The sequence below is a fragment of the Athene noctua genome, chromosome 1 (assembly GCF_965140245.1).
Source record: "Athene noctua chromosome 1, bAthNoc1.hap1.1, whole genome shotgun sequence".
NCBI lineage: Eukaryota > Metazoa > Chordata > Aves > Strigiformes > Strigidae > Athene > Athene noctua.
The window spans coordinates 67,170,677-67,198,464 of record NC_134037.1 but is presented as its reverse complement, the minus strand read 5'-3'; the positions used below and the strand labels follow the sequence as shown (position 1 = coordinate 67,198,464).

General features: G+C 42.5%; 1 protein-coding gene across 4 annotated transcripts; it reads right to left on the bottom strand.

Annotated features, from left to right (window-relative positions):
• Window positions 1–109: 109 nt before the first annotated feature.
• Window positions 110–27,788, bottom strand: HECA (hdc homolog, cell cycle regulator). Of its 4 annotated transcripts, none has more exons than XR_012632858.1 (5): window positions 27,463–27,788; window positions 10,500–11,540; window positions 7,270–7,424; window positions 4,157–4,557; window positions 110–351 (listed from the first exon to the last, which is right to left on the bottom strand). XR_012632858.1 is itself a non-coding variant. In XM_074896446.1 (5 exons), the coding sequence occupies exons 1-4, from the start codon at window positions 27,692–27,694 to the stop codon at window positions 4,393–4,395; spliced, it is 1,593 nt and encodes a 530-aa protein (XP_074752547.1). In that variant the 5' UTR covers window positions 27,695–27,788; the 3' UTR covers window positions 110–3,756; window positions 4,359–4,392. The 4 variants fall into 4 exon arrangements, 3 of the variants coding, with proteins under 3 accessions (XP_074752547.1, XP_074752548.1, XP_074752546.1); XM_074896446.1 differs by having other exon boundaries at window positions 110–3,756; window positions 4,359–4,557; XM_074896447.1 differs by having other exon boundaries at window positions 4,359–4,557.

Here is a 27,788-nt window from a genome sequence, read left to right as displayed (position 1 = left end):
GTTTTCACTGTGTCCTTTAATATTAAAGGTGACCAGGCTAAGTCTCTCTATAAAAAGCAGGTGTAAGAAACTACTCAAGAGAAGAAGGGGGAAAGAAGAACCCACACTGTTAGCTGTCTGGTATTTATTACTTTTTAATACAGAGAAGTCACAACAAAATATTCTCTAACAACACACACAAATGATATCATAACTAATTATTTTAATTTCATCAACATTCATTTCCTATGTACATATTCTTCCATCTGTATAAGTGCAATCCAAGAATGCCTCAAGAAGCCTTTATGGACAAGTATATTTTTGAGGGGTTCTCTCACCAGTGGCCTTACAACAACGTTTGTCCTTGGTTACCTGGTACAGCAAAATGAAGAGTATATGAGAAAGGAAAAAAAAAAAAAAAACAAGAAAAAAGAAAGAAATTAGTTAGATGCCTCCCTTGTACAAATATTCCCTATTTTCCCAACTAAATTCATTATTAATATACAGTTAACTACTGGAGATGTTAAAGCAAATAGACTATAGGATAGTCTATGGGCTGGCTATAGAACACTGTAGTTTTAATGACTCTGCAGCATTAGACAGAACAAGAGTTTCAGGCTGTTCACCTTAGATGTCAAACTACACATCAGCATGTGAGAGATGTCCATTGTGTTAGTTACAGTTATCAAAATTTACTTTTAAACATCCTACTGATGAATGAATTCATTTTTACACATCCAAAATACAAAGTCTATCTAAATGCAAGCCTCTGCTATGGAAAATGGAGTTAACTACTGGAAGGAAAAGCATTTGCACATGCAACTCCCATTATTATCACAAGGAGTATCGTGCACTTCAGAAGAACAGAATGAACCTCCAAATCCAGAGGACTGTATTCTCGTTTACAAAACGTATTTCAGGCACAATTTAATCTGAACACAGGCCAGATTAAAAACAACACACAGCATCAGAAAAATGAAAGGTAATGAAGAATAAACTTTAGCCAAACAAGCAAAGCAAGCAGCTCCCTAGCTAGTGAAATAATTTCCCCTTTGACACATTTAAAAGCTCATGACTACTTCCAATGCTTGTCAAGACAGAAAGCAAACCAACTGTGGTCTAGCTTAACCTCTGAAGTAGCCATTAGGTCCCAAAGAAGTTACTTCTGCCTTCCTACTTATGCAAAGCCCAGTTGAAACTCTCAATGCTGAAGGGTGGGCCTGACTGCTTGACTGGAATCTGATGCATGTTACAGAAAATACACATCTTAGGGTAAACCAAGACCAGTTTTCAGCACCAGCAAGAAACAGGGAAAGCATTCTTTACAAACTAGGGACAATTTACTTTGGAGTTAAAGTTTAGAGGAATCTTTCTGTATCACAGCTGGTTTCCATTGAGGATCTTTTTACAGTGCTACAAGTGCTGCTAGCCTCCAGTTGAGATGTGTTTTGAAAGAAAATAGGCATTTCCTCAAACAGTAGATAAGATTCACTTTAACAGCAGAATTAAAAGAAAAAGCTGATGAAGAACTAAATTGTGTTCTTGGATAGCTTTGTACATAACTCCTTGTCACTGTTAAGACTTTAAATATGCTTTTCCCTTCCCATTTTCTTAATCTGCTGCATTCTTGGTTTTGACTTGAATATACTGTACAACCTTTCATACACTTGTGTTTTTAAAGCTGGCCAAATTCCCTTTTTCCATGTCTACTCATTCTTGATTGTCTTATGTAGATACATGTCTGGAGAGGCACCTAAGTACTTAAGAACAGAATTATAAATTAAGCTACTCTAAGGAAAGCAAATGAACAAGTATTTAGAAGGACTCCAGATCCCACTTCTCCCCTACCGTGTGCATTGTAGTGACACCTCCCTTCGCCAAGTGCATGAAAAAGTGGGTACACAATGCCATGTAGCCTATGTGGGAATTAACACCCTAGACTCACTGCATGAGGGACTGGCACTCAAGACTTAACACTACAATAACAGATGCATCCTTTAATTTTTCTCATTACAGGAGCTTTGTCTTTGCTGTGTGATTTCAGACTGCTGGAACAGTCTAGCCATTGTCTATCTGCTCTGGTTCTTGCAGTACTGCCAGGCAACGCCACTCCAACGTTGTTAGCCACCCTAACTATTGGGTTGCTCAATGCACCATCAAAAGCTGAGGGGCTCATCCTCCCTGAGGAGTTAATTCAAAATATAATTTGATTGTCACCCATAAGGGAATTCCACACTGCACAGCTAAACAGGTTTTATCTGCTAGACACCTTCTTCCAGCCCAGGTATGCCTAGTCCAGCTCCTGCTCCTATGGGCAATGGTTACAGTGCTGGTCCCACTGCAACTGGGCTTGGTCTAACTTGGTTTGTGGTAGCCACACCAGGACAGTGCTAGAAGTCTCTCAAAGTCCCTTCCATAATTCTCCTTAAAAAGTAAACAAATTTTCCCAAAACTGTCACAAAATGGGATCATCCGCACAAAACCCCAAGGGTGTGCTCCAGACCCAAAACCAAGCCCAAAAGTGAGGACAGAAGGAGGGGAACACCAGTGATGAAGGCTACCACAGCCTTCTAACATCGTTGTTCAGACCAGCAGCAGATCACCAGTGTAACTGTATGAGATAGACAGTCCAGATGTGAAAACCATTAAAGTGAGCTGGCTGGCTTCTAAGGAATTACCACTCAAGTTAGCAGCAAGTCATCTGTGCCAACAAAGCCCTCTGTGCAGCTTGCGTATTACTTGAAAAGTGGCTAATGCTAAAAGGAGCTAATTCTGCAGTGAAGAGAGCCAGGAAACAAAACTGTGATCTTGGCATTTTTATGCACAAAGAAACATGGATATTCAGATTGAGTTTTATGTGCACATTAATTTTTTAACTTAGCAGAAAGCATAATTCTCAGTCCAGCATATGAAACACTTTTTTGACTTCTGACATTTTTATTTTCTTTCCCAGAGCAGCAGAATATCAGGGTCATTTTCAAAATCATGATTTCAACAGATACACTCTTTAAAAAGCTTCTAATTTGGAAAAACAAAAATACTTCAGAAGAAACCTTGTAAACAGAAACAGATCCCACACCTCTAGAGTGGACAAACACTCCATAAATACACTATGGAGAAAAGCAAGAAAACTCAAACTTCCCTAAATCTCAACTTGCTTGAGAAATCAAGCAAAAGATTAACGACCTATTTTTAAAATTTTATTTAAGGAAGGGAAAAATGGGAACAAAGATACAACTGCAGAGTCTACAGGGCCAAGCCCTCTGATACAAATTCACTGCCTAATGCATGGTTTATTATGTACAGCACAGAGGCATGTAGAAAGTAAATATTCTAAGTTTGCTTTCTTAAAACATCTCCAGGTTTTTAGATCCTGGACTTAATGTAATTTTGAAAGACAAAGGTGCAGCAATTCATTGTTTTAAAAAGTGATGCCATATTTTGTACTCAGTAACTCTCAGCTCTTACGGGTCTGACAGCCCAGATCCCAGCTCCATGGTCCTCCTGCCACACTAGTCACACCAGTTCGCAGTAGGCAGCAAAGCCTCAGTCACAGCAGACACATACAAACACACATCCCCTTTCAGCTCAGTCCGTTCCTTCCCGAAAACATCTATGAAGAAACACCTCTAAATAAAGCATTTTAAGATTTCCAGCTTGTTTTGGTATGAACAGATGACCCAGCTGGGCACATGACAGCCCCGGTGGAAGCAGCACTATTGCCGTATGGTCCATCAGTGAGGGCAATGCACATCAAACGCACACGGCAGGAAGACACTATGCCAAAAAAAAAAAAATTCATTTCAAGATTGCGTTTTCTGGCATACATTTACATTCACTTGTCACGATACCTTAGTTTACCCCGACTCAGGAAATCTGAAAGAAAGCCTGCTAAGGTGACTGGCAGTGCAGGGCCAGCTCCTGCACCCGTGGGAACCGATGCAAAAGGCTGAATGAATTCAACAGTAACAGGACAGTTTCTTTCCAAGGATTTCCCATTTCCACCAAGCTGAAGGGACAACAACCCTACACAATTATCCACTTTCCAATTGAACATATTTCTCTGTCCTGTATGTCTCTCCATATCCTTCCTATAAACTGTATTAAAATTATACAAAAAAATAAAAACAAATCATTTTTAGCTGAACTTTTCCCAGGGTGGGAAAGTTCCCCATACCTGGGATATATTCAAAGGCCATTAAATTGGCTTGCCTTCAATCTTCACAGAGACCTTGTCAGGAGGATTCTGTTTTTAACAACATGTATATATACATATTAATATGTACACAGACAAAGAAGCTGCTCTTTCAGTTAGAAAAGAAATTAAATTTCATCACAGAATGAATCCTATAAAAAGATATGTAATAAAGTTGAAATACCCATAAAATAGCTATTACTAAAGCAAAGCTTTCGTCAATAAGCTTCCAAAACTTTAAATGAAGAAAATGGCTTCACGAAGTGGTAGTCTAGATTTCCACAGTGAGGACACTGCTGGACGTTGCTGTATTCAGAGAAATACTGCATGCCAATCCGTACATCTATTACTGGCTTCCCACAGTGCTTACAGTTCAGTCGAGCCTGTAAAAAAACAAAGAAACAAAGAAACAAACCCTTTTGAAATAACCAAACTCACCTCCGCTCCTTGCCTCTGAAAGAGAGAGCATCACACACAGCCCCCTGCCCTGCCCTCTCCGGCAGGAGAAGGGGTGAGGAAACTGGCAGTAGTGGGATCTGCTGGTAAGGACATTCCTCATCTGGACTGATAACTCGCAGGCATACACAATGCTTTTAACATGAAATACCACCACCAAATTCTGGAGAGTAGGTTACCTCCCACTCTGACTGACAGGAGGTAGAGAATTTCAAAGTTTATATATGCAAACAATTGCATTGTGTTGCTTAATCTCTGAACCAATTCCTCAGTCCCCAGCACAGGAAGTGCAGTCTCAATACATCATTAATGAAGCCCCAAAGCAAAGAGAGAAACCTTACATTTGTGCCATGCAGCTGAACCATTTAGGTTGCCGTTTGAGCATGATCTGTCTATGAAATATATCAGCATTTTAATCTTTTGGCTTAAATTTATAGCTCAATCTACTTTATCAGCATGGCATGGTATTGTATCACTTTAAGTATCTATTTAAACATTTATAATACATAGTTTATACAAAATAAACATCACTTCAAGCACACAAACCATTTTACAAAATTCAACTGAGAAAGGACCAGTATTAACTGGGTGGATATGAGAAATAATTAAAGGTCAAGGGTGAGGGCAGACAGAGCTATTAATGTTCAGCAATAACAAAAAGTAAGCCTTCAGAAGAGATCTAGCTGAGAAACCTGGCCCATTTGATGCAAAGAAAGCAACAGGTGGTGTGAAAGCTCAGCAGGCCATTTGAAATAAGAGAAGCAGAAGGGATTTGAGACCGTAAAGAAGTTTAAGAGTAAAGGTGGCAAACGAACAGCAAGGGCATGAGCTGTATCACAGCTTAACCTCACAGCCCAATACGCTAATGAAAGCTTCAGCTCTTTCTTCACTGAAAAGAACAAAAAATTTTCTACAGCAACCTTGATTTAAGGAATTTTCCTGGGATGAGGAAAGAAAGAAATTATTCAAGTACTATTACTGTTGAGACAAGACTCAAAAAGAAACAAGCCATCAGCTCCACAGCCATCTGCTCTGCTTGAAAAGCAGAAATTCTAAGAAGTACAATCTAGTAGGATATGAATTTGTATGATTTTCTTAAACAAAGTTAATAAAAAGGTTGTCTTCCCCCTTGCTACTGTCCAGCACATCAGCTACCTGCTTAGCAGCCTGACAGCGGCTGCAGTTCATTATCCTACATGCACATTTGTGATGTATAATTAAATATTTTGAAATAAGGTATGGAATTATACAAAATAGAAATTAGCAAGGCAATTCAGAGTTAAATTATATACCATATTTAAATGTCATCCCTCTATGCACAGAATCAGCTATAACAATCACAGTGAAACAATAAAGCGTATTATCTGGCAATCACAGTCACTGCAGCTAATGATTTCACAGTCAGTTCTGTTACTTAGCATGTACTGTCACACTGTCCATTAATCATATAATTAAGGCTCTTGTATAACGAGACCTTAATTCTTGTCTTGTACATTCAACAGAGGCAATTCAGATTTAAATTTCCTGGCTTTTACAGAGGTAGCAAGACAGCATCAGTGTTTTACTTTTAAAACTCCCTATGTTAAAAAAAAAGTTACAACCTCAAGAGGTACTAAATTTGGAGGTAATATCTGTCTTTAGTTATAATTGTTATCAGTATTTTATCCAGTAGCAGCAACTCTATTTGTCTTTTCAGCAACATATTTTGGTAAATATGTTGAATTTAAAATAAAATGGATTTCACATATTGACAAAACTGTATTTTATAGTGCTCTTAAGCATACACAATACCATGAAGTGACTGTACTTTGAATGAATGCATCTCTACCAAGGCTTCTGTTCTCACCCAGTAACAAAACCGGTGTGTCCAAAGGCAACAGCCTACTCCTGAGCATCCCGAGCAGATCACTGAGCCATTCCCAGATAAATGCTTTTTCCATGTCTATCTACCCCTACCTACACAATAAAAGTGCTCTGCCCATCACATGGACAATTCCCTTGGATGCTGACGACCCTACTGCCTCAGGCCGGTGTCTACTCTGGAGTAACCTCAGGCCTTGGATCTTTCTCACCCAAGGGACAGATGAGGTGAACGTTTAATGAAAACTAAGCTGCTTCAAGCTGTGGTAGAGTACCATCACCAGACTCAGTCGCAGCAAAGATTAAGGAGAGCGTGAGCACAGAGACTCTTTAGACCTTTCCGTTCCCTCAGCTTTTTTGCTACAAGCATCTTACGATAAAACATAACTGAAGCAACTAAAAGAAACCTGAACACATGAAACATCAGCTAAAAACGTGCAATTGTTATTAAAATACTACTGAAATTACATATGATGCCAAAGATACTTGCTAGGGATCATCCTAAGCATTAGACTGAATTGTGGATTCATTTGAAGGCGCTTTATTAAAAAAAAACTTAAGTAATAACCACTGACCATTGCATTGTTTTTTGTCTAGCTATCAGACTCTGTGCCTCATAAGACAAAGGGACAGGGATGCGGTCAGCTTTCTTGTATTGCACTTATAGGCTAGAAAAGAAGGATGAAAGAAGGGAAAGGAGAAGAGCAACACAAACCTTGGCTTTACTTATCATCTGTTGGAATTTCACCTTAGGAGTCTTATTTATGTACGGTACTAACCTGACAACAGGGAGACGCTGCCAGAATATCGTAGGTATACATAGTTCCCAGCTGATGCCAGCTTCCATCCCATCGGGACTTGCACTTAATGCAGATAATTTTGTGAACCCCTTCTAAGCAGTCTACACAAACAGCATAGAGGTGCATAAGCCTTCCTGTGGACAGTAAAGACACTTCTTAAGGAGACGAGAACAGAAGATTAAAACAGACATTTCCCATTATCTGCTCTTCAGTAATACAAATCACACTTTTTTTTTTTTTTTTTTTTTTAAAAAAAAGGGTGAATGATAAAGTAAAAAATGTTTCTCTATGGGAAACACATAGGGCTTGACTGAAGCTATTTTCCATGAATGCAAAACTCAGGAATTAGTCATCACCCCTCCCACCCTCCCTTCCTCCATTTGCTGGTAGACCTTAGCAAAATATTTTATAAAAGGAGATGCTTAAGCTCCATGAACAGATGCCAGGTTAAGCTACATGATCAGCTGCAGTGTTTCCAAAACCAGGACTGTGCCCTAGCTTCATCCCCACCTGACAGAACAAGTGGAGAAGTGCTGAAGCTTATTAGCAAGCTGGGTACAGATTCATTTAACAACTTGCCAAAATCTTCCAGCAAAGAGGGAACTAAGGACCTAATATTCCTCATGGAAAAAAACAACAGCCAGCAGAGTAATTTTCTTTCACATACTTTTTCCTGACCATTTACAGTAAGTATATTTAAAAGCATTATACATTACACATACACAGACTTTAACACGCCATTCAGAACTTCAAATCTATGGAACTCTATCATGACCTTAGGCTCTGTACACACAATGACTTTCAAAAACAGTTATATTGACTTCTATAAAAATCAAGCATTTCAGACTTGAAAATTAAATATTTTCTTTACATAAAGGTGACTAAACTCACCAAAGCAAAATCCAAGATGCAAATTTCACACAAAACAAAAAGCCCTAATTACAAATTACAAAGATCTGGCATCTACATTAAGCCTGACTTGTAGTGATTTAATCAATTTGTAGTTTAATAGTTGGTTATTAAAAATGGGCTGACAGAGAATACCGATTCTGTAATATACTGTATTTTGCACTGCTATACAAGACAAAGTTATGAAGTAATGCAGTTACAGATCAGCTACAAAATAGGGCTGCATATAATATGCATTTATTTTGGATTGCAATTTGTGCTCTTCAGCATGAAAGCAGTGAACACATCACAACCTGTAATTTAAAGAACATACATATTTTGTACTCATTCTAGATAAAAGGGAGTAAAATGTTAACCATTTGTGACTAGTCCATACCAGATACTTTAAAGATAATGATTTTTTTAACTTGTTTTGGTTTTTAAGCCAACTATTTTAGAAAAATGAGAAGACAAATCAGATTCTTCTTAAAATATATATACAAAATAAACTTGCTAGTATGAGCTGATAGAAATTGAGTTATTCCACATTGGAGTGTTCAGCTGTAGAAAATGTGATATGCAAATATAATAAACTCCATTCCTAAAGTGAACACTCAAGATTGGAGGCTTTCAAATAATTCCATGCGCAGAAGTTTTGTGTTGTGTGCAGGAAAAGAAAATATTTTTCCTCATCTGAAGTCTGCACTGCTCCTGCACATTAGAATACTGTATAGCTCCATTGCTTAATTTTCAGGAATGTTGGAAATGAGGCACCTGATAACAGGCCTGAAATAAAAGAAGTTATTTTCTTTACTGAAGAGAAAGTAACATTCTGGAACAGCACCTTGCAAGCTTAATTTCATTTCAAAGTGTACTTCTGATAATAAACCATTTTACCCAGGACAAGGAGGTAGAAATTTTAACAATTAATTATTCACAATATCATGTCTAAGCAAGTTTTTCAGACATATCATCCAATGGGTATGGAGCAATTAATTAAAAAAAAAAAATTTGCAGAGTTTCATTCTTAGTGGCAAATGTTAATAAGTGATGAGTTTCACTATTACTAAACCAGCTATTAATATTGATAAAAATCACAAGCACACTGCCTTCCCACCAAAGCAAATAAGCATTATCTCACATATATATATTCTGTTTATCCTGGAGCTTTTTTAGCTTGTATATTTGCCTACCACTTTTCCCCCTTAAAGTACATTAGGCAAGACAAAACAATAATGTTAGCATGAATACAGTTTAGTGACTTAGTGCACAGTGATTTAAGGAAAGAAAAAAAAATACAAATTTTGTTGAGTAAAGGAATGTTACATAACACATATTATGGCCATGCATGGGATATAACAAATTTTATTGAAAGGAGAGAAACTTAAATATTAAAAATACCCCTCATTAATGCCTTCCCAACACACTTTTCAACATATAATTCTGTGGCTTTGAACAACAAACTACAAATATTTTCTGACTTATTTTAGCCATGTTGGCAGCCAGCAGGCTGCAGAACAGGCATGTTTTGCCATGTACCACCCTGATCACTTAGTCTGGGGCACAGTATTCTGGATGATCTGAAGCTCATCCTAGCCCACATCCATTTATTTCTCTAGGAGGAGAAAAGTAATACATGCCTTGGTCTCAACTCAGCTCAGAGCTGGGACGCAATCAGGACGCAGTCCAAACAGGCAGGAGTTTGGAAATAAGTCTAAAACCCTCACTACACCATTGCTGCTTCAAATCACCATATTAAAAGCTTACTTTTACTACATCCAACCTCCCCAGGCTGGTATTAACATAGGCCAGACTACAGTCCTTTCCATATAAAAAAAAAAAAATAGTCGTTTGCTATAAACCAAAACTGATATTCTCTAGTCTGAATGCAGAGAAGAAGCATCTCATCTCACTGGTGGTACAAATACAACTTTCACCCATGCTGCAGCACAGCATGCTTAAATTTAAAAGGTTGATGTATATCTTGGAGTAAAGCTCACAACAGATAAATCAGCAGGCACACACTGCAGAACAGATTGGCTGGAAAACCTTTCCGTGGTCTACCTAGAAACCAGATGAGAAATCTCTTAGTTGTAAACCCAAACACAAGGCATGGATCTTTCTACACAGCATTTCCTTTTCGTAATTCCTTCTAAGTGTGTCAATCTGATCCATGCGATTAATTTGGACATGACTTCAAGCTCTACAGAACTGCTTGAAAATGCAGAATCAGGATGAAAATCTATAATGGGGGCGGACAAGGCACAAAAGGTAGTTCCATCATTTAATAAAACCTAGCATGACTGACAGACAACCTGTACCTTGAAGGTGACAGGGAACATCATATTCAATCTCATCATGTCTCGATGGGCTAAGGAATAGGGTCCCGTCCACCAGCGGAAACTGTTCAAACACTGGCAGCGCCCTGTGGCACAGCGCACAGTTTACAACGTTCCTGTGGCTGGCACTAAGAGCAGCAAGGATGAACTTCCGAAGGTCCTCCCCTTGGCCCACCTGGGCATCGTCTTCCATCCGCACATGGAAAGTATTCAATTTATGCCTGGGGATGTGAGTAAGCAGCTCAGATAGATCAAGCCTTCTCAAAAACTGCACAGGAGCATCGAAGTGTCCTGATCTATGTGCTTGCAAGCCAGCTGCCCCGTAATCAAAATGCGCATTCCTGAACATGCCCCCACCCGCCATGCTCTTCTTATGTGGCTCCAGGTGAATGGCATTCTTCAAAAACTCTCCTAAGTATCGCGAGGAACGAGGGCCGCTGAAATGTGTGGGGGCAAGAATAGAGTAGCCGGTGGGTGGGGATTGGCCAGGGGAGACACAAGGCGAACGAACGGCGTAGCTGCTGCCCATGACGCCCTTCTCCTGGGAGTTCTGCCTGTCCATTGAATGCCTTCGCTGGAGGTCATTGCTCAAGCCCTTCTGCGGCTTGTTGGCCGGCCTGCCCTTTTTGGCCTCCTCTGCCGACTCTGCCATTGACCTCCCCGTACTCTTCTCCAAGACTGATTTTTTCTTCTTATCATCCTGCATTCGCTTCACCTGGTACCAGTCAGTGTCCTTCTTCAAATGACCTTGCCCACACCGACAGGAACAAAAGCGAAAAGCCAGGTCATATCCCTTCTTTGTCCACATGTTTTGGCGACACTGCTTTTCATTCCAGCTCCTGGCTCTGCCAATGCAATTAAACTGGACAAGAATGCTGCTTTCCCACTCGTAGAAGCACTGAAGGTGCATCCAAGTGCTGTACGGACAATGCTCGTTGTTGCATATAACCTTCTGGTAGTCATCCTTCTCCAGATCCACCGGCCTTCCAAAGCTACAGATCAGTGGAGTAGCACAGGGGGCTTCTGTGGAAGATAAAACAGATACATTAATAACTTAATGGCCTGCTTATTGCAATACTTCTTTAAACACCATGCCAAATACACACATGAGCTCTTACTCATGATCCGTATTACTGAAGGGCCCACAAGCACTAGCTCTGGGTCAGGGCAAAAAGCAGTCTTTGCCAAAAAAAATATTAAGCATGTGAAAGAAGATACGGAAGTGAGGGAATAAACAAACTGTAATGTCATTTTGTTCTTTAATATTCAAAGCCAAAGCACCTCAGAAGAATCAGCCCACCACAAGGGTTTGCAGATACCGTTGCAAGGCCTTAAAAAGTAAGGAGAAAGCTTTGTGGATGTTTCTGGAGGGTTGCTTTGAAGCCTGAGAGGCAACAGGGGGAGAACACACAGAGATGCTTGTTTGAAAAACAAGTAGGCAATACAGCCTGGCTTTGCAATCACAGGGAGAGGCAGAAATTGATCTTTTCTTTGGGACTAAGCAAGAGACAACAGCTAGGAAGAGAAGGAAGAAGCAGAGGACTTTGAAAAGCAAGACAAACAGCTTATGTTCCCAGTACAGAAAGGAGACCTTCATTACACTGCTCAGGCAAATATAGATCATACTGTCATCACTGACCTCCTGGATAGCTAAATTTCACAAACCAAATAGTTCTGCAACACAGTTTAAAAGAACAAAATGCCACATTTTGCTGCCACAAAGCAGCAGCAGCCTTTGCTATATGCTTGAGCAAAGAACAGTTTATTTCAATTCTCTGCCTGCAACAGTATCAGCTTCTACACAAATGCTCTACTAAAATGTTCTGCATTTATGGACCAATGATGTTTTCCCCTCCCTCACTAAAGTACCACGGACTACATATAAGTGCCATTTCTGGCTGCTCCGTTGCAGCTGGGAGGCACAGAAAGGACAGGAAATTTTCAGTTGGAATTTCTGTTGGATCTTAAGAGTTTCTAATTATGAAGTTTTTAGATGCTTACTCAAGTATTACAAATATTTCTCCTCTGTATTTCTGACTTCCTACTTCCTCCACTTCACCAAAAAATCCTGATCCAACAGGGCTGGCTGGCTGCCTTTTAACCTCTGTATTGCTGCATTCAAATACTAGCAGGATTCTTCAGGGTCTTCCATGGTCAAGTGCTGTCTCACCACATGTGAAACAGAGCAAACAAGCTCCCTGCAGTTCTCCAGTCTCAGCCAGAGCTAGAGAACTAACAAAAGAGTACACAGAGCCTTGCAAAAGAGAGGCTGCTGTGATCTAGGGTTTTTTTCCTCAGGACTTCAAATTTCTAGCTGATAAGCAGGAAAAAAGCCACCACTCAGTTGCATTGCTTTTAATCTTGTTCTCACTGCTAGCACAAATAATATAAATTTGCAGCGGGATGATAGGTTTTATGCTGCTCCATTTGCTTTTACTCAGGCTCTCAGTAATACACACACTATCCATCATCACGTGTCCTACAGCAGCAATACACAAACCAGATGCTTTACAACAACAGATTTTTGCCACGCTAGTGGTTTCGCCCCTTCCAAACAAGTTTTTGTTAAAAGGCTATAAACAAACAAACAAAATCTTCAAGGTTACCTTCAGTAAATTCAAGATTACAGTAGCTCTGAAGACTTATTTACCCAGAAGAGACTGGTACAAAGAGCACGAGAAAATCTTCCTGAGCCATTGTCTGGAAGATGCGACATCCTTCACCTCAATTCTCTGCCTCCGTTTCTAATGCCAGAAGCAGCACAGTTGCAAAGAGAATTTTCTGCAATACCTTTCCTTCAGGGACTGGCCTACGAACTGCAAGCAAAGCACATTCACATTCTCTTAAAGCAAAAAAAGTCGATTTCATTTCAAAATATGACTTAAAAACAAATTACAAAACTGGAGAGAACAGAGATAAGAGCAGCTTTCCCTAGGGACTCTGTGGAAGTTCCTTCTATACATGTGACACCAATGTTCTTACTAGTTGTCTCAGGTCTCTGAAAAGCCCACTAAAAACATGCAGGTTTTGAGATGTCTTTGAGAAACATGAATTTCATCAGGTACCAATGTAAAATTTTTCCTTGGCATTTTTTACTGTGTATTATTGAGTATAACATTGCAGGCCAAGAGTAAAATGAATGATAACTTATCTGCTCTGAAATAAAATCTGTTTACTAGTTCAGAGAGTTCTCCCACCCATTCTCCCAGACTTCAAGTCATCCTATGCCACACCAAGCAACTCAGAAAAGTTTTTCTTCGTTCATCATATTTAGGGTCTGAAAGTACAGTTTGCAATTACAGCATCCTTATGCATCTTATCTCAGAGAATTCAGTTAAACTGAAACCATTAAAGGCAAATCATCAGAAGTCAGATGTGCAGCAAGATATCGGAGGTACCAATAAGAACAGTTCTCACTTACGCATTTCCTGTATTCATCTATTTTGGTACATATTCCTTTCCACCACTGCCAGGAGGCAGGAAGAAAGAACATGCCAAAAATCCGCTTATGCTCCCCCTGTGTTTCAAAGTGTCAATGTTCTAACAGTCGCAGGTATAATTATAGCTGACAGCCGAGAAAGTTACTATACAGACAAGTCTAGAGATCTCCACAAGTATAAAGACTTAATACTTGTTCATCCATACTGGCATAGTTAACTGACTGAAAAAGAAAAGTGTTTCCTTGTCTAGCCTTTGAACATGTTTTTGGTTTTGGATGCAAAAACATACAATCTCTAGGCCCCTAAGAAGTTTGCAGCCTCTTCACTATATGATCAAAGAAATGAAATTAATAAAATAAGTGGCTGAAATACAGGAAAAAATCACTGCAGCCTGTGTATTCCACAGAACACGTCCACAATTATTTGATTGTGATCATGTACTGGGTGTCTAGAGGCTATTGTAAAGGTGACTTTCAACAGATTATTTTCCCCTTTTCCCTGGTTGGTCAATGGAAGGACTGTGGGACCTTCTCCAGCTTCTCCTTGAGAATTTACAGATGCCAGATCATGTGAGGAACTTCCACACAGCATAACTATGAGCAAGAAAAAGCTTCAAGTCTTGGACAGAAATGACTTTTTCAACATTTAAGTTAACTAGATGACTAAGTTTTCCGACATTCCCTCATCTGATCTTCTATCTGCTCAGTGTGAATTAGCTGATTAGACAATCACCAACACAAAAGCAGATCTAAAGCAGCTGGAAAAAAGCAACGGAGTGAACAAGAGCCTTTCCTCGCGCAAAAGATGCCACCGAATTGTTAAATGGTGGCACTGAGATCACTTTGGAAAACATCATTGCTAAGAGGAGAAGCTGGTGGCCTACTCACCCCTTCTGGGGACCCACCTGACATTTCACTACTGACACTGTAGCAGCATAAGAAACCAGCGGGTCTCTCTGCCATGTTGCCATGCTCCACAGCACAGTTAATGCCATGCTAGTCAAAGCACCTGCTTTCACTGGTTGTTATTAGGAAGTCTGCTGATCTGGAGATGGCCTTGATAAAACCGTGGCAGTATTTCCACAACAGAAACTTAGCATAGCTAATTAAAGTTGTCTCAGTAGAAAGTTCTACCACTTCAGTAGTATCCCCCTATTTAAGAAAGCAGAAAACTCCACTACCTGAAAAGTGTATAGAAACCTCAAGCCAGCATTTGGTTCTGTCTAATATTTCAAATTCCAACAGGTCTATCTGTACAAAACAGACTGTGCAGGACTGAACATCCCTTGCAGACTTCTCTCCATTCACGTCTCCTGCCAAACATAATCATGCCACATGTTCCTACATAAAGAATAAATGAAAAACAGAAAATGAAGCAATTTTTTGTGCAACTTTCCCAGATTACAGCAACAGATATGCCTTAGGAGTGAAAGAGACAACATTCAGATCACTTAGTATGGGAGCCACATTAGCAAATGTGAAGAGCTCTTCCCATCAATTCACACCCTTGAAAGTGCTCTGGGTTATTTAATCATCATTTTATAAACGAGACAAAGCACTTATTACAGAATTACAAAACTTTAAAAATTCCTGTTATCAAGCCCCTCTATTTCCCATTAATTAGAAATGCATTTTGAGATTATTCTTCAAAAAGTCAGAGCTAGAATCATTGTCTTAATGTTTTATGGTAACAGCATAACGATTACTGTCAAGACAGACAGTAAAGATGAGTAAATAGAAATTTACATGGCCAAACTGCCCATGCACCCCTGCAGCCCCAAGCTGGTTTGTCACCTAAATATAATTTGTTTCCAAGTATCTAATAGCTCGACAGATTTCTGGTTTCCAAAGTTGTGAAATTGAACTTCAGGAAAAATTAAAGATTAACAGCTAACAGGGCAGCATTCATCCTCCCAGCAGACCCTTTGAAAGAACGCCTAAACGGCCATAAAAGTACCTCTATTTTTCCTCTCACTTTCAAGACGGTTTTCACAGCATAAGAGAACAAAACAAGACAGCGTGAAGTTTCGTGTAGCAGAATGGCTTCAACATTTACTTGTAACAGACAGGCTGCCAAGTTGCAACTACAACTGCATGCTGCTTCTTTCAAGAAATTAAGTTTCCACATTAAAAAAAAAAAAAAAAATGTTTTCTCATATTCCACTGTAGTGAATTTGATCAGTAATTCTTAAAATAACGCAAGGGGCAGCACATAAATGTCCTCTAAAACACAAATAGCATACAATATTCCAAACAAACATAGACTGGAGCAAAGACAGTTCATTGCTTAAACAAGGTGGTGTTTTATGTTTGACAGAACTCCCATAAAATTAACTTTTCTTTCAAAAATGAGTACATGACAGAAGACTACAAGGAAGCTAGTTTGGGTATTTGCCTTTTTCTCAGTTTTTCTGTTCAGGTTTATAAATATCAATAAAATCCAGGAGTAGAAAAAGACAGTTCAGATAAATCTACAACAAAAAACCCACATTAACTGGTTTCTACCTTTTAATAGAAAATAAATAGGGTATACGAAGACCATCCTTCCCGTTTTATGACCCAAACGAAAGCATCAGAACAACGGCTGCCTGAGGAACTTCCCTCTGGTGAAGTAAATGGAGGAGAATGTTGTTTACTTCTGTTTACACACCCATCATAAAACCAGAGATGCACCCAGCAAGCCAAATGCAATGACTCCACGGCTTCAGTTTCATGACTGCTCTCATTTGTTCCAAGTCCTCAGTGCGGACGCCTCAAGCAAAATTTGCTCTTCCCCTGCCACATTCCCACATTATCCATTGTGTTGAGCACCAGAGTTTTTCAGTCAGTGGACAGAAACAGATTATTATTTCCTGTACTCGTCGGCGTAGGTCTCAGCTCACCGCAGACTTGCGATTGCTGGTAAAGCTCAAGGGAGGTGTTAAACATGTGAGGCTGGGGACAGAGGAGAGAGAAGCACAGTGGCTGTTGGAAGAGGCAGCCCTACTGTCATCTTAAAACTGTCAGGCAACAGTAAGTTGTTATGGATCTGGAAAAAGAAATTCTAAAAAAAAAAAAAAAAAAAAAAAAAAAAGCTAAGGTCTTGGCACTGAATCGGTTACAAGATTTAGATTACTATGGCTTGCTTTTGGTCTACTGTTACTCTAGCACATCACCATTTATGCCAAGGACACTTTACTTGCCAGCACATTACCTAGACCAGAAGGGTACATGTGGAACACACACTTTGCAAATCAAGCACTTTAACCTCTACCAGCACTTTCCCATGAGCAGTGCTCTCTTCACAACCCTACACATCTAGGAATTGTTCACTCTGACAGCTTGAACCAGAGCTGAGTCATTTCTGTGGAAGGCTACTCCCTTCCAACCATTTGCATGAATCTTCTGAATTTCCTCTGCCATCAGCATAGCTGTATTTTAATTGAAGTCATTCAATATTATTGTGCTAATACTATACTGCAGCTGTAGAAAATAAACCACCACCACAACAAAACAGACTGAACAGAAAACTTGTATTAATTGTCCAATGTGTTTACTCTGGTGAACCTTGGAATACCATCTAATATTCAAAAGATTACCAAGACGTGAAAAAATGGTATTGCCATAGGCACAACTGGTTAAACACTACAAATAATACGGGAATACAGAAATGGTTAGCCATCCTCCTCAGAGCCTGAATGCAGCAGGAAGAATGCAATGGGAAAAAATGATTCACAAGTGGATTCAAAAGGCAAGCTTGGATCTTCAGTGCAGCAACAAGAAGTAATAGCCATCAAAGATTAGGAGAAGTCTTTCAGAACAGCTCAGCTCATGGCTTATATTGATAACACTCACTGATGATGACTGATGTCTCTCTAGAACTTCTTAAGCAATCTTTGCAGACTGATCAAGATGAAAGTTTCCAGTCATTCTCCAGGGGTAAAGAGGCAAAAACAAGACAGCGATACCTGGTAAGCCTCCTAAAATACAGGCTTTTGTCTGTGTCACGAGATTCCCTCTTAGGTTCCTGGAAAGACTAGTCAACACCAGCAGTCCATCTTCAGTGAGCAACAGACAGAGCTCAGGCTGGTGTCACACACCCCCCCATGAATCACCCTCTGAGAGCCAATCACAATGGGAGACTGGCTGATAGGTTTCCACATGTAAGCACCTACATATGGACACTTACAAATCTGGAGGTCAGTCCTACCCTCAAGGGCCAAGTCGCTGCAGTCAATATTTACGCTCAGAGGGACTTAAAGAGAACAAGGTTGTAAGCAGCCCGGCATTTCTTGGCATACTTACAACTTGTGCAAGGTGTCACTAGTTGTATTAGGTGAGTAGCCAGATGAAGTGATTACCTTCCTCTAGAAAAGATTTCAGGTAATTTGGAGCTGCTAAACCCTAGTTCATCTGGGAATTCAAATGACAGTACTCCTGGAGGAGTATTCAGTAGGTCCTCGAACCATCTCAGAATCACAGAATCATCTAGGTTTGAAAGGACCCTGGAGATCATCTAGTCCAAACGTTCTCCTAGCACAGTTCCCACCTACAGCATATCCTTAGCTCTAAATCGACCCTACTCCTGAACACCTCCAGGGATGGGGACTCCACCACCTCCCTGGGCAGCCCATTCCAACACCTAACAACCCGTTCTGTAAAGAAATGCTTCCTAATATCTAGTCTGAACTTTCCCTGGCGCAACTTGAGGCCACTCCCTCTTGTCCTGTCGCTTTCTACTAGGCTAAAGAGGCTCAAACCCAGCTCTCTGCAGCTTCCTTTAGGTAGGTGTAGAGGGCGATGAGGTCTACCCTCAGCCTCCTCTTCTCCAGACTAAACACCCCCAGTTCCCTCAGCCGCTCCCCGTACGACCTGTGCTCCAGACCCTGCACCAGCTCCGTTGCCCTTCTCTGGACACGCTCGAGTCATTCAATGTCCTTTTTGTAGTGAGGGGCCCAAAGCTGAACACAGGAATCGAGGGGCGGCCTCACCAGTGCCCAGTACAGGGGTCAGATCCCTTCCCTGTCCCTGCTGGCCACGCTATTGCTGACACAAGCCAGGATGCCCTTGGCCTTCTTGGCCCCCTGGGCACACTGCTGGCTCTTATTCAGCCGGCTGTCAATCAGCACCCCCAGGTCCCTCTCTGACTGGCAGCTCTCCAGCCACTCCTCCCCAAGCCTGCAGCGCTGCTGGGGGTTGTTGTGGCCCAACGGCAGCACCCAGCACTTCACTCTACGCTGACTCCGTGCTTGGCCTCCAAAGGAGTCTATTCACAAAAAATAAATCAAAACTGAGAAAGGCCTAGCAACTACATAGCAGTGGGAAGATGCCATGGAAATCATGAAAGCTTAACTCATGCCTGCTACATTAACACCTTCTAACATACAGCACAGTCAGAGCTAGTGCCTGTTTAGGAAATCAGCAATTAGCACATGATACAAAGTCAGTTATCTGTGGCTCTTATTCAACCACCCACTCCCAGCTCAGCCATCACCTCACCAGTCAGTCAGAAAGTCAAGAGCAAAACCGTACAAACTAAGGAGGATAGGCAGTTAACGTGTGCACAACAGTTTTGCAGTTTGCTTACACAACCATCTGTGCTCCAAGCCGGACCAACTACCTGCCTACCTACACTGCTGAAACCCATCATGGGAATTCACATGGTCTAGTAGAAGCCACCATAATCTGTACAGTTACCATCTAGACAACTTAGCCGACTTATTTCCATTTAATACCTGTTACTATCCAAACACAGAGAACAATTCAAGTCACCAGCTTTGCCTTTTTCCTAGGATGTGCAGACTCTCTCTGCATAGAAGAAATCTTGCCCTAGCTTGGGCTGTCATACCCTCAATCCAACTGAAAATATCACCAGTTCAATATATCGAAGAGAACAAGCCTCTACCTGTACCAGCACTGGGACAATTAATGGCAATGCAGTCCTGATACTCCTACATGAATTCTGAGTTGGCTTAACCAGGTCAGATGACAATTGGTCCTACATGCCACAAGCAATCGTGCCCAGGCCAGGAAGACTCCTCGCATTCCTCAGAGTAGGGTGGATTTTTCTGGTGACCTCTATCATGGTGCAAAGATGTTTTGAACACCGGCTGTTGCTTTGTCTGCACATGAATCATCCTCACAGAAAAGCATTTCCACCATTAAAATTCTCTCACTGTAGCTTTCCAATAGATTTTAGTACCTTGAAATGTTACAGAAAACTAACCCTGGTGCCTCAAGAAACAGACATCCTAATAACTAAAGCAGACTAATGCACCTGCTCTTGCCAGTTTTCAGTGGCAAATTCCAACTCATGCTGGGAATAAAGAGGTAATTCTGGCAAGCAGGAGATGCCCCAATACTAAGCACAGATGTAACAAACCACAGGCTGGACTTGCCCAGATTCAGAGCCAACCAGCCACCAGACCCAGTCCAAAAGCAGAAGAAGGGAAGATAAAAAGGAGAAAAGGTTAAATCAAGTGGTATCAGCATCTGGGGATATTTGTGTCATTGGTCTAGGGATGTTTGTGTCATTGGTCTATCCTTCCCAAGTTTCAATATGACAGACAGTATTTTTATTTCCCACACTAAAGGCTAAAGAAGCTGGTAGAAACTCTGTGGGAAACAGGAGATGCAGTCACCCTAGCTGGAGTACCCAGCATCTCTGCAAGACAGCAGCTCCTGAGTTTGGAGCTGTCAGTTCCAATAGCCTTCTCCTTCATGATGCTGGGCTGGCTCCCAGCCCTGCCTATGTGCCATCTCTGGCATCTGTGCAGTACACAGAGACCTCGACTGTACATGGCTCCCAACATGGGTATCAGTAGAACAGGAGTGGAGACGGGGAGTCCCAGGCACACTCAATAGCCACGCTCTGATTGAAGCTACTCCTCTCCCAGCAGGCAATCAGGACAGGAACAACAGCAATATCCCTCTCAAGCCCTGGAAGGAGGACTGACAGACTCCATAAAGTAGGAGAAGCAGAGAGAAAGAGATAAAGGTTAAAGGGAATGCTCTCAAGATAAATGTCACTGAAGTCTACTGGGAAATGCCAGTGCTCCACTCAAAATCCCACAAGCTTTCAAAACGGAATTACCCACTCCAGTGACTAGATTACCGCTTCAAGAGGCCTCATTGAAATTATTTGAGTTTCTATCAAAACTGTTTAAAAGAAAGCCCATGCTCTACTAACGCTGTTGTAATTTTGACACCTTGAAGATTAGCTGGAGTATTTTACCCTGAGCTGGATGAAAGGTTAACCTCTATTTTTTTTCCCCTTGCATATGCTGCAGGAAGAAATGAAGAAAAGGATGGATGTCTGCCAGTCATCATGGTACTTAATATCAAGGGATGTCTCGATATGCAATGCTGTAAGAAAGGCTGAAAAATACCTTACAAATGTCTCCAAGGACCAGAAATTGTTTTGTCACTACTTGTTAGATCACTGGGAGGAAGATACAGGATGAGTACAAAGTAAAGCAAACAGTTCAAAAACTGTATTTCCTCATAGGAAACCTAACAAACATCTAGCCTAACCCTTACTCATGCAAGCGCTACACTTGAGCAAATGACTAATCACATGAACACAGAATGCTGTCAGGGCACCAGTAACCATTCTGATACCAAATAACTGTTAACAAAAAATAAATGGGTGTGTACTTGCTTGCATGAAAGAGTAGTATTTATTTTATTCAGTAATACCACAGACATGATTCGATTTGCAAAGATTTAAAGAACATGAAATGCCTTTGATACAAAAGCATGTAAACGCATAGTTCTAAAAATCCTAAAACTAACATGAAAGTCCTTTCAAACCCGATTTGCATTGAGAGACAGTAAAATTTGCATTCAATTGATTTCTGCAGTTAGAAGAATTCAATGGAATTACAAAGCAAAATGGTTTTCCTTTAGAAAATTAATAGGTATTAAATTTTGTAGTCACTGCAACAGAACAGAAACTTAATTTTCCAGGTGGTCTCACCAACATCAATGGGACTCCCTCAAGCTAAGTGGGTGTATAAGAAGGTGCCAATACTGAACATCTCTAGAGTGCCAAACTGGAACTGGATGTTACATGCAGCAGGGAACATTTGACAGCAAATATTAATCCATGCTTAAATACTACGGCAATTCATGTTCTAAAAATGCATTTTTAATTTAAATACTGCACTGACAGATTTTCTGGCCTGTTTAACTATCCCACCTCCAGGATATAATATTTTTTTTGGTAAATCTTAATTGTTGGCCAGTCACAGCTTTCAACACATTAGTCATGGTTGGCCTGAGTGATTTTCTTCTTCACACACTTGTCCTGCATTAGCATTTTTATTCAAAAGTAAACCAGTCTTACAGATTTGTGAAACCCAGGTGAAGAATGGGCAAAAGCACAGCTGGCCATTTCAAACCCAGGTAACTACAGACAAGTCCAGAGCCTGGCCTGCGCAGTGGGTACTGCCTGCATGACCCCTCTGCTGCCACAGCAGGAACTCCACCCCTGGGAAACCATGCTCCAGTGAGACCTCCAGTAACCACCCCCTACACCAGCTCGCCCACAGCCTTTTTTCCCTGAAAGACTCTCACACCTGGGGATCCTGTACAGATCTGACCTCTGGCAACTCTGCCTGACAACCCACCGACTTGCTAGCTCTGACACTTTTGCAGTTTAAGGATGTCATGCTTTAACCCCAGCTGGCACCTAAGCCCCACACAACTATTCGCTCGCTCCACCCTCAGTGGGATGGGGTTGAGAATTGGAAGAGCAGAAGTGAGAAAACATGTGGGTTGAGATAAAGACAGTTTAATAGGTAAAGCAAAAGCTGCACACACAATCAAAGCAAAACAAGGAATTCAGTCACCACACGCCACCAACAGGCAGGTGTTCAGCCATCTCCAGGAAAGCAGGGCTACATCACACATAACGGTTACTTAGGAAGACAAACACCATCACTCCAAATGTCCCCCTCTTCCTTCTTCTTCCCCCAGTTCTATATGCTGAGCATGACGTCATATGGTATGGAATATCCCTTTGGTCAGCTGGGGTCAGCTGTCCCAGTTGTGTCCCCTCCCAACTTCTTGTGCACCCCCAGCATCCTCGCCGGTGGGGTGGGGTGAGGAGCAGAAAAGGGCTTGACTCTGTGTAAGCACTGTTCAGCAATAATGAAAACATCTCTGTGTTATCAACACTGTTTTCAGCACAAATCTAAGAGATAGCCCCAATACTAGCTACTGTGAAGAAAATTAGCTCTATCCCAGCCAAAACCAGCATAAAGAGCTCACCTATGCAAGAGGGGGAAAACTATGGTCTTAAAACAGGTGGCAAATACACCACAAGACAGTGATTTAGACAGCTATGCCATATTTTTTTTAGTTTAGTTTAACTGGTTATAATGAACCACATGTTTAAGAGGAAAAGCACAAACAAGAAGAGCCAGCTTTTCCTTTTCTCTCATCTTCTCATAGCACCAATGCTGGAGAGACTAGAAGTGACAAGGACAAGAGGATAAAGCAACAAGATACTAAGATACTGACCATCAAGAGGAGGAAGAAGACTTGGGTCTACTGAACAATGAGACCAAGAATGGAAATAAGACAAAGAAAATGGATGGAAGAAAGAATTTTAGGGTCAGACGCAGCTATATGTGGAGACCAGAGCAAGAAGTTTATAGGATAAAGGGATAAAATGTCTCGAGCTGACAGTATAAAAGTGCCCATGCTCAGCAAGGCAGAAACAGAGAAGGAATTTGCCACTCAGAGCCCTCAGATCTAATGTACACCCTTTGGATTTTCCTCTTCTGCCGCCCAGGGCAAAGTATCCACAAAATGTCTTGCCCCCTCACACTCACTCATGTCTGCAGGTGAAGGTAACCAACTATTGCCATTGTGAACGCTGATAACCCACCAGGATGGAGTCAGTGGGTAAGCACACAATCCCATGGAGCTGCTGGTCTAATTTTACAAGATTATAGCTCAGATTTTCCAGTTTGGTTAAGAAAAGTAACCCAGAAAGTTAGCTAGGAAACTAAAAATGTATAAGACACATCATTCAACTGCTCTGAAGATCAGGAATCTAAGAAACTGGGCTCTCTATGACATCGCATTTCAGTTTCCCTGTGCACTGCGTTTCTGTTAAATTGGTCTATTCCTCCCACCCATGACCTGTGCCTCATTCAATGCAGAAAATGGATGCACTTTGGTCAAGAAAGATTAATCTATCAATCATATACAGAATTCCTGCTTGGTCTGATGGAAGAGATAGGAACGGAAGACACAGCTACAGAACGTGAATCCTCCTTGTGGACATCATCCCAATACCTGCTGAAAAGTTATAGTGCAAGATGGAGAAAAGCCATCCCATATAGTCAGTGGTTACACTCTCCACCTTCCCAATTCCCATGTGGGAGTCTAGAACCCTTCAATCACAGTCTGAGCTCTGAACGTGCAAAAATTAAACCACCACCAAAAAAGAGCCTAAACAGATGCCCTCTTGGGGCATGGGGAAAAAAAAAAAAAAAAAAAAAAAAATCAGCCTACATTTCTCAATCATCGTGTCAAAAATTGACTGACACTTTGAGGGAAAATGGTACAGGGATTGAAAGCTAAATTTGTCCAAATGAAAAAGGGAACATCTTTCCACTGTAACCGGGTGCTATAACGGCAGTTCTGTATTACATGGCACCGGTAGTCAGAGCTGCATGAGAAGCCCAGAGGAAATAAAAAATTCTGTTTCATTACAGCACGTGGATGGAGGCTAGAAACAATACATGGACCACATAATGAACTGTAACAACTTAAAAAAACCATCTGAACCACTATCCCTTCCCTGAGTGAAGCAGGGTCCTGATGGGACTGTGTAATTAGACTGTCATACTGACATCATGATGCCAAGGTTTGCACAGACAATCTTAATTTTGCAATTATTAAATCTGCTGCTTTCATCTCCGCATACTTCTGACCTGTCACATTAATGAAAGAAAACAGGTTATGTTATTATGATCATCTACTGCCTTTCCAGGGTAAAGATAGAGTAGGAGACTGATAATACCAGACACATGCAAATTACTCTTAGAACAACATATGGCGACGACGCAGGAGAGAAGAGCAGGCCCAGGGATGAGGGACCCACAGGACCAGTGAGCCTGGGCAGCACAAGTCACAGCATGCAGCCGCACGGTCCAAAAGCAGCACAGCAAAGAGCTTCCCTGCACCCAGCATGCTTAATCCGCAACCCAGATAGTCTCCCATGAATAATCGAGAGTTGACTGGTACAGCAGAACCCTATTAACCTCACAACTCACTGCAGCAGGCTGCGTCCTCCATAAACTGCTTAGTGATCAAGTAACTGTAAGTGCATGGCCTCTTACAAACGTCTTCAGTCGAGCATACTAGATACCAAGGCCCTGGCTATACTACATAGCTTCATTTCAGATTCATTGGTTTTGAAGACTTGGGGGAATCTGTTATCATCATCTAATTTTTTCCTTGCACACAAGAGTCAGATCCCCACCTCCGTAGCATGACAGGAGCAGTTTCTCCTTTCATCTCCTGAACCAAAACCGTTGAAAGCTTTGGACTTATCAGTGAGAATACAATTTACCAAACTTCCAGCTCAGGATTATCTGATGGGCAGTAGCCGATGTAAAATAAAGCTAGCAACCACATCTACTCCTCCAGCCTTTATGATTATCTGAGATGAAAGATATGACTAGACGCAATGATCCTGTCAAGGCAAAGATGAGGTGTGCTTGCTAACCAGGCACTTACAGCAAATGCCAAAGCCAGTGTCATGCCTCTGTTGTGAGGGGAAAAAAAAAAAAGGAGGGGCGAGGAGGGTAATTTGACAAAAGAGTCAAGGATGTTTCTGACCACTTAAGTCATATGGAAGCAGGGAGAGAGAGAATAAAGGAACATCTCGGGTTAGCTCTCAGAAAGGCAGCCTCATCTTCAGAGGAAGCTGGCCAGCACAGGGGAAGGATATGTGAGGTAACCTGGGACACCCAGTCTTACAGCTGAAGACTGACAACCTGTCCACCCAACAAGCTGTGCAACCACCAGTGTTCACTGGCATCACCTTCAGTGGCATCTGCACAAGAAACACCACCTTCATTATCCCCGTGCAAAACAGCCACACCAGAAATGTACCTCTGCTTTCCCTTGTGCTTCAGCAAAAAAATTTGGAAACTGTTTCTCCCCATCTGAAAAACTAAATAAAAGCCAACAGTGTCACCTATGAGACACACCACCTGCAACGTGGTTGTCATACATTTTACACCACCAGACTGAAGTAATGATAAAAATGCTCGGAAAATTCTCTAACTCCTGCTAATCTTTCTTCCCCCTACCCCCCTTGTTCACTTACTCAGAACAAATAGTCAAAAACAACCCCCAAAAAAACCCCAAACCCAGAAAGGAAATTCTAAGCATTCTCCATGATTCTCTGGAGTAAGTAATACTCTTACAAAAGCAGTCTGGCAAAGTTCTTGTGCATTACAGTGATTAGTAATTAATTGCTAATATTTCTAAGGAAAAGTTTCCATTAAATAATCCACGGGAATCAGACATCTTGAAAACCGAAGTAAGATTCTTGGATTCTTGGATTCTTAGACCTTTGTCTAAGAGCAGCCAGGCAAAACTACCGCCACAAAGTATAAAACCAGTTGTAGCTACCCTCCCACTTTTTTCCAAAGCATCGAGAGTAAAAAGCTGAAGTCCAACTCGGGAGGGGAGTAAAGTCAACAGTAGGGACTCTGTGCCGCAGTTTGTAAAATCCAGCAGCAGACCTGAGATGTGGGAGTTTTTTAGCTTAGCGAAAAGTGTAATAAAATCCTAGCCTACCTTTAGTTTTAGCCTGAAATATAATTTTGCAGCAAGGCTATTTCCAAACACGGACAGCAATGCAAGTTTCTGCAAGCAAACACCTTACCCAAACTGCTCCGAACCAAAACCCAACCCACCAACCAAAGGCAGCAGAAAATGGATGATGAAAAGTGAGTATATCACCCTGACGAACCCGACCGCTGTAAAGCGACAAATAAAACGGACCGAAAAGCGGGACTCCATTTTTAATTGTACCGAAATAAAAGTCGGGATTTTTCAACGAAGGGCTGAACGAGCCGGGACGTGGCCGGAGCCGCTGCCGGGGACGCGCTCTGCCCCGCGGGCCGGCCGGCCGGGCGGCCCCCCCGCCTGCCCGCGGGCGCTGCGCTGCGCGGCGGGGCGGGCTGGGGCGGGCAGGCAGCCCCCCGCCGCCGCCCTCCGGCGGGTCGCCGGCCGGGGACACCCCGGCGAGCAGCCTCCCGCCCCGCCGCGCATTTCGGGGAGATCCCGCCGGCGGCGGCGGCAGCCACCGCCGCCGCGCAGGGCCCCGGGCGGCGCCCGCGACACCCCCGCCCCCCCCCCGCCTGCCCCGGCCCCGCCGCCGCCCCCGGGCACACGCCCGCACATCCCCGCCCGCCGCGGCCCCCCCGGGCCCCCCTGCTGCCGCCTGCGCCACGGCGGGCCGCGGGAGGCCGCGGGCCCGGCCCCGCCGCTCACCGCTCTTGACGTCTCCGGGCGCCGCGCCGCCCGCTGCCGCCGCGCCGCCCGCTCCACCGCCCGCCCCGCCGCCGCCGCCCGCCGCCGCCGCTCCGGTTCCGCCGCCCGCCGCGGCGCCGCCGCCCGCCGCTGCCGCGGCTCCGCCGCCCGCCGCCGCCCCGTTCTCCTGCTCGTCGCCGCTGCTGTTGGCGCGCTTGTTCTTCTTGCCCTTGCCGCCCTTCTGGTTCGGCATCGCGGGCCCGGCCGCCGCCGCGGCGGGGCGGGCGGGCGGCGGCGGCGGCTGCGGAAGGCGCCGCCGCCGCTACCTCCGGCTCATGGCGGGCCCG

Bases quoted from the DNA above. Each gene is read 5' to 3' on its own strand.
- HECA (XM_074896445.1), bottom strand. From the start codon at position 27,694: ATGCCGAACCAGAAGGGCGGCAAGGGCAAGAAGAACAAGCGCGCCAAC. The intron at 11,541-27,462 runs GTGAGCGGCGGG...TATCTTCCACAG, and splicing joins GCCCGGAGACGTCAAGAGCG to AAGCCCCCTGTGCTACTCCA. The intron at 4,558-7,269 runs GTTAGTACCGTA...GTTTTTTTACAG, and splicing joins CAGCGTCTCCCTGTTGTCAG to GCTCGACTGAACTGTAAGCA.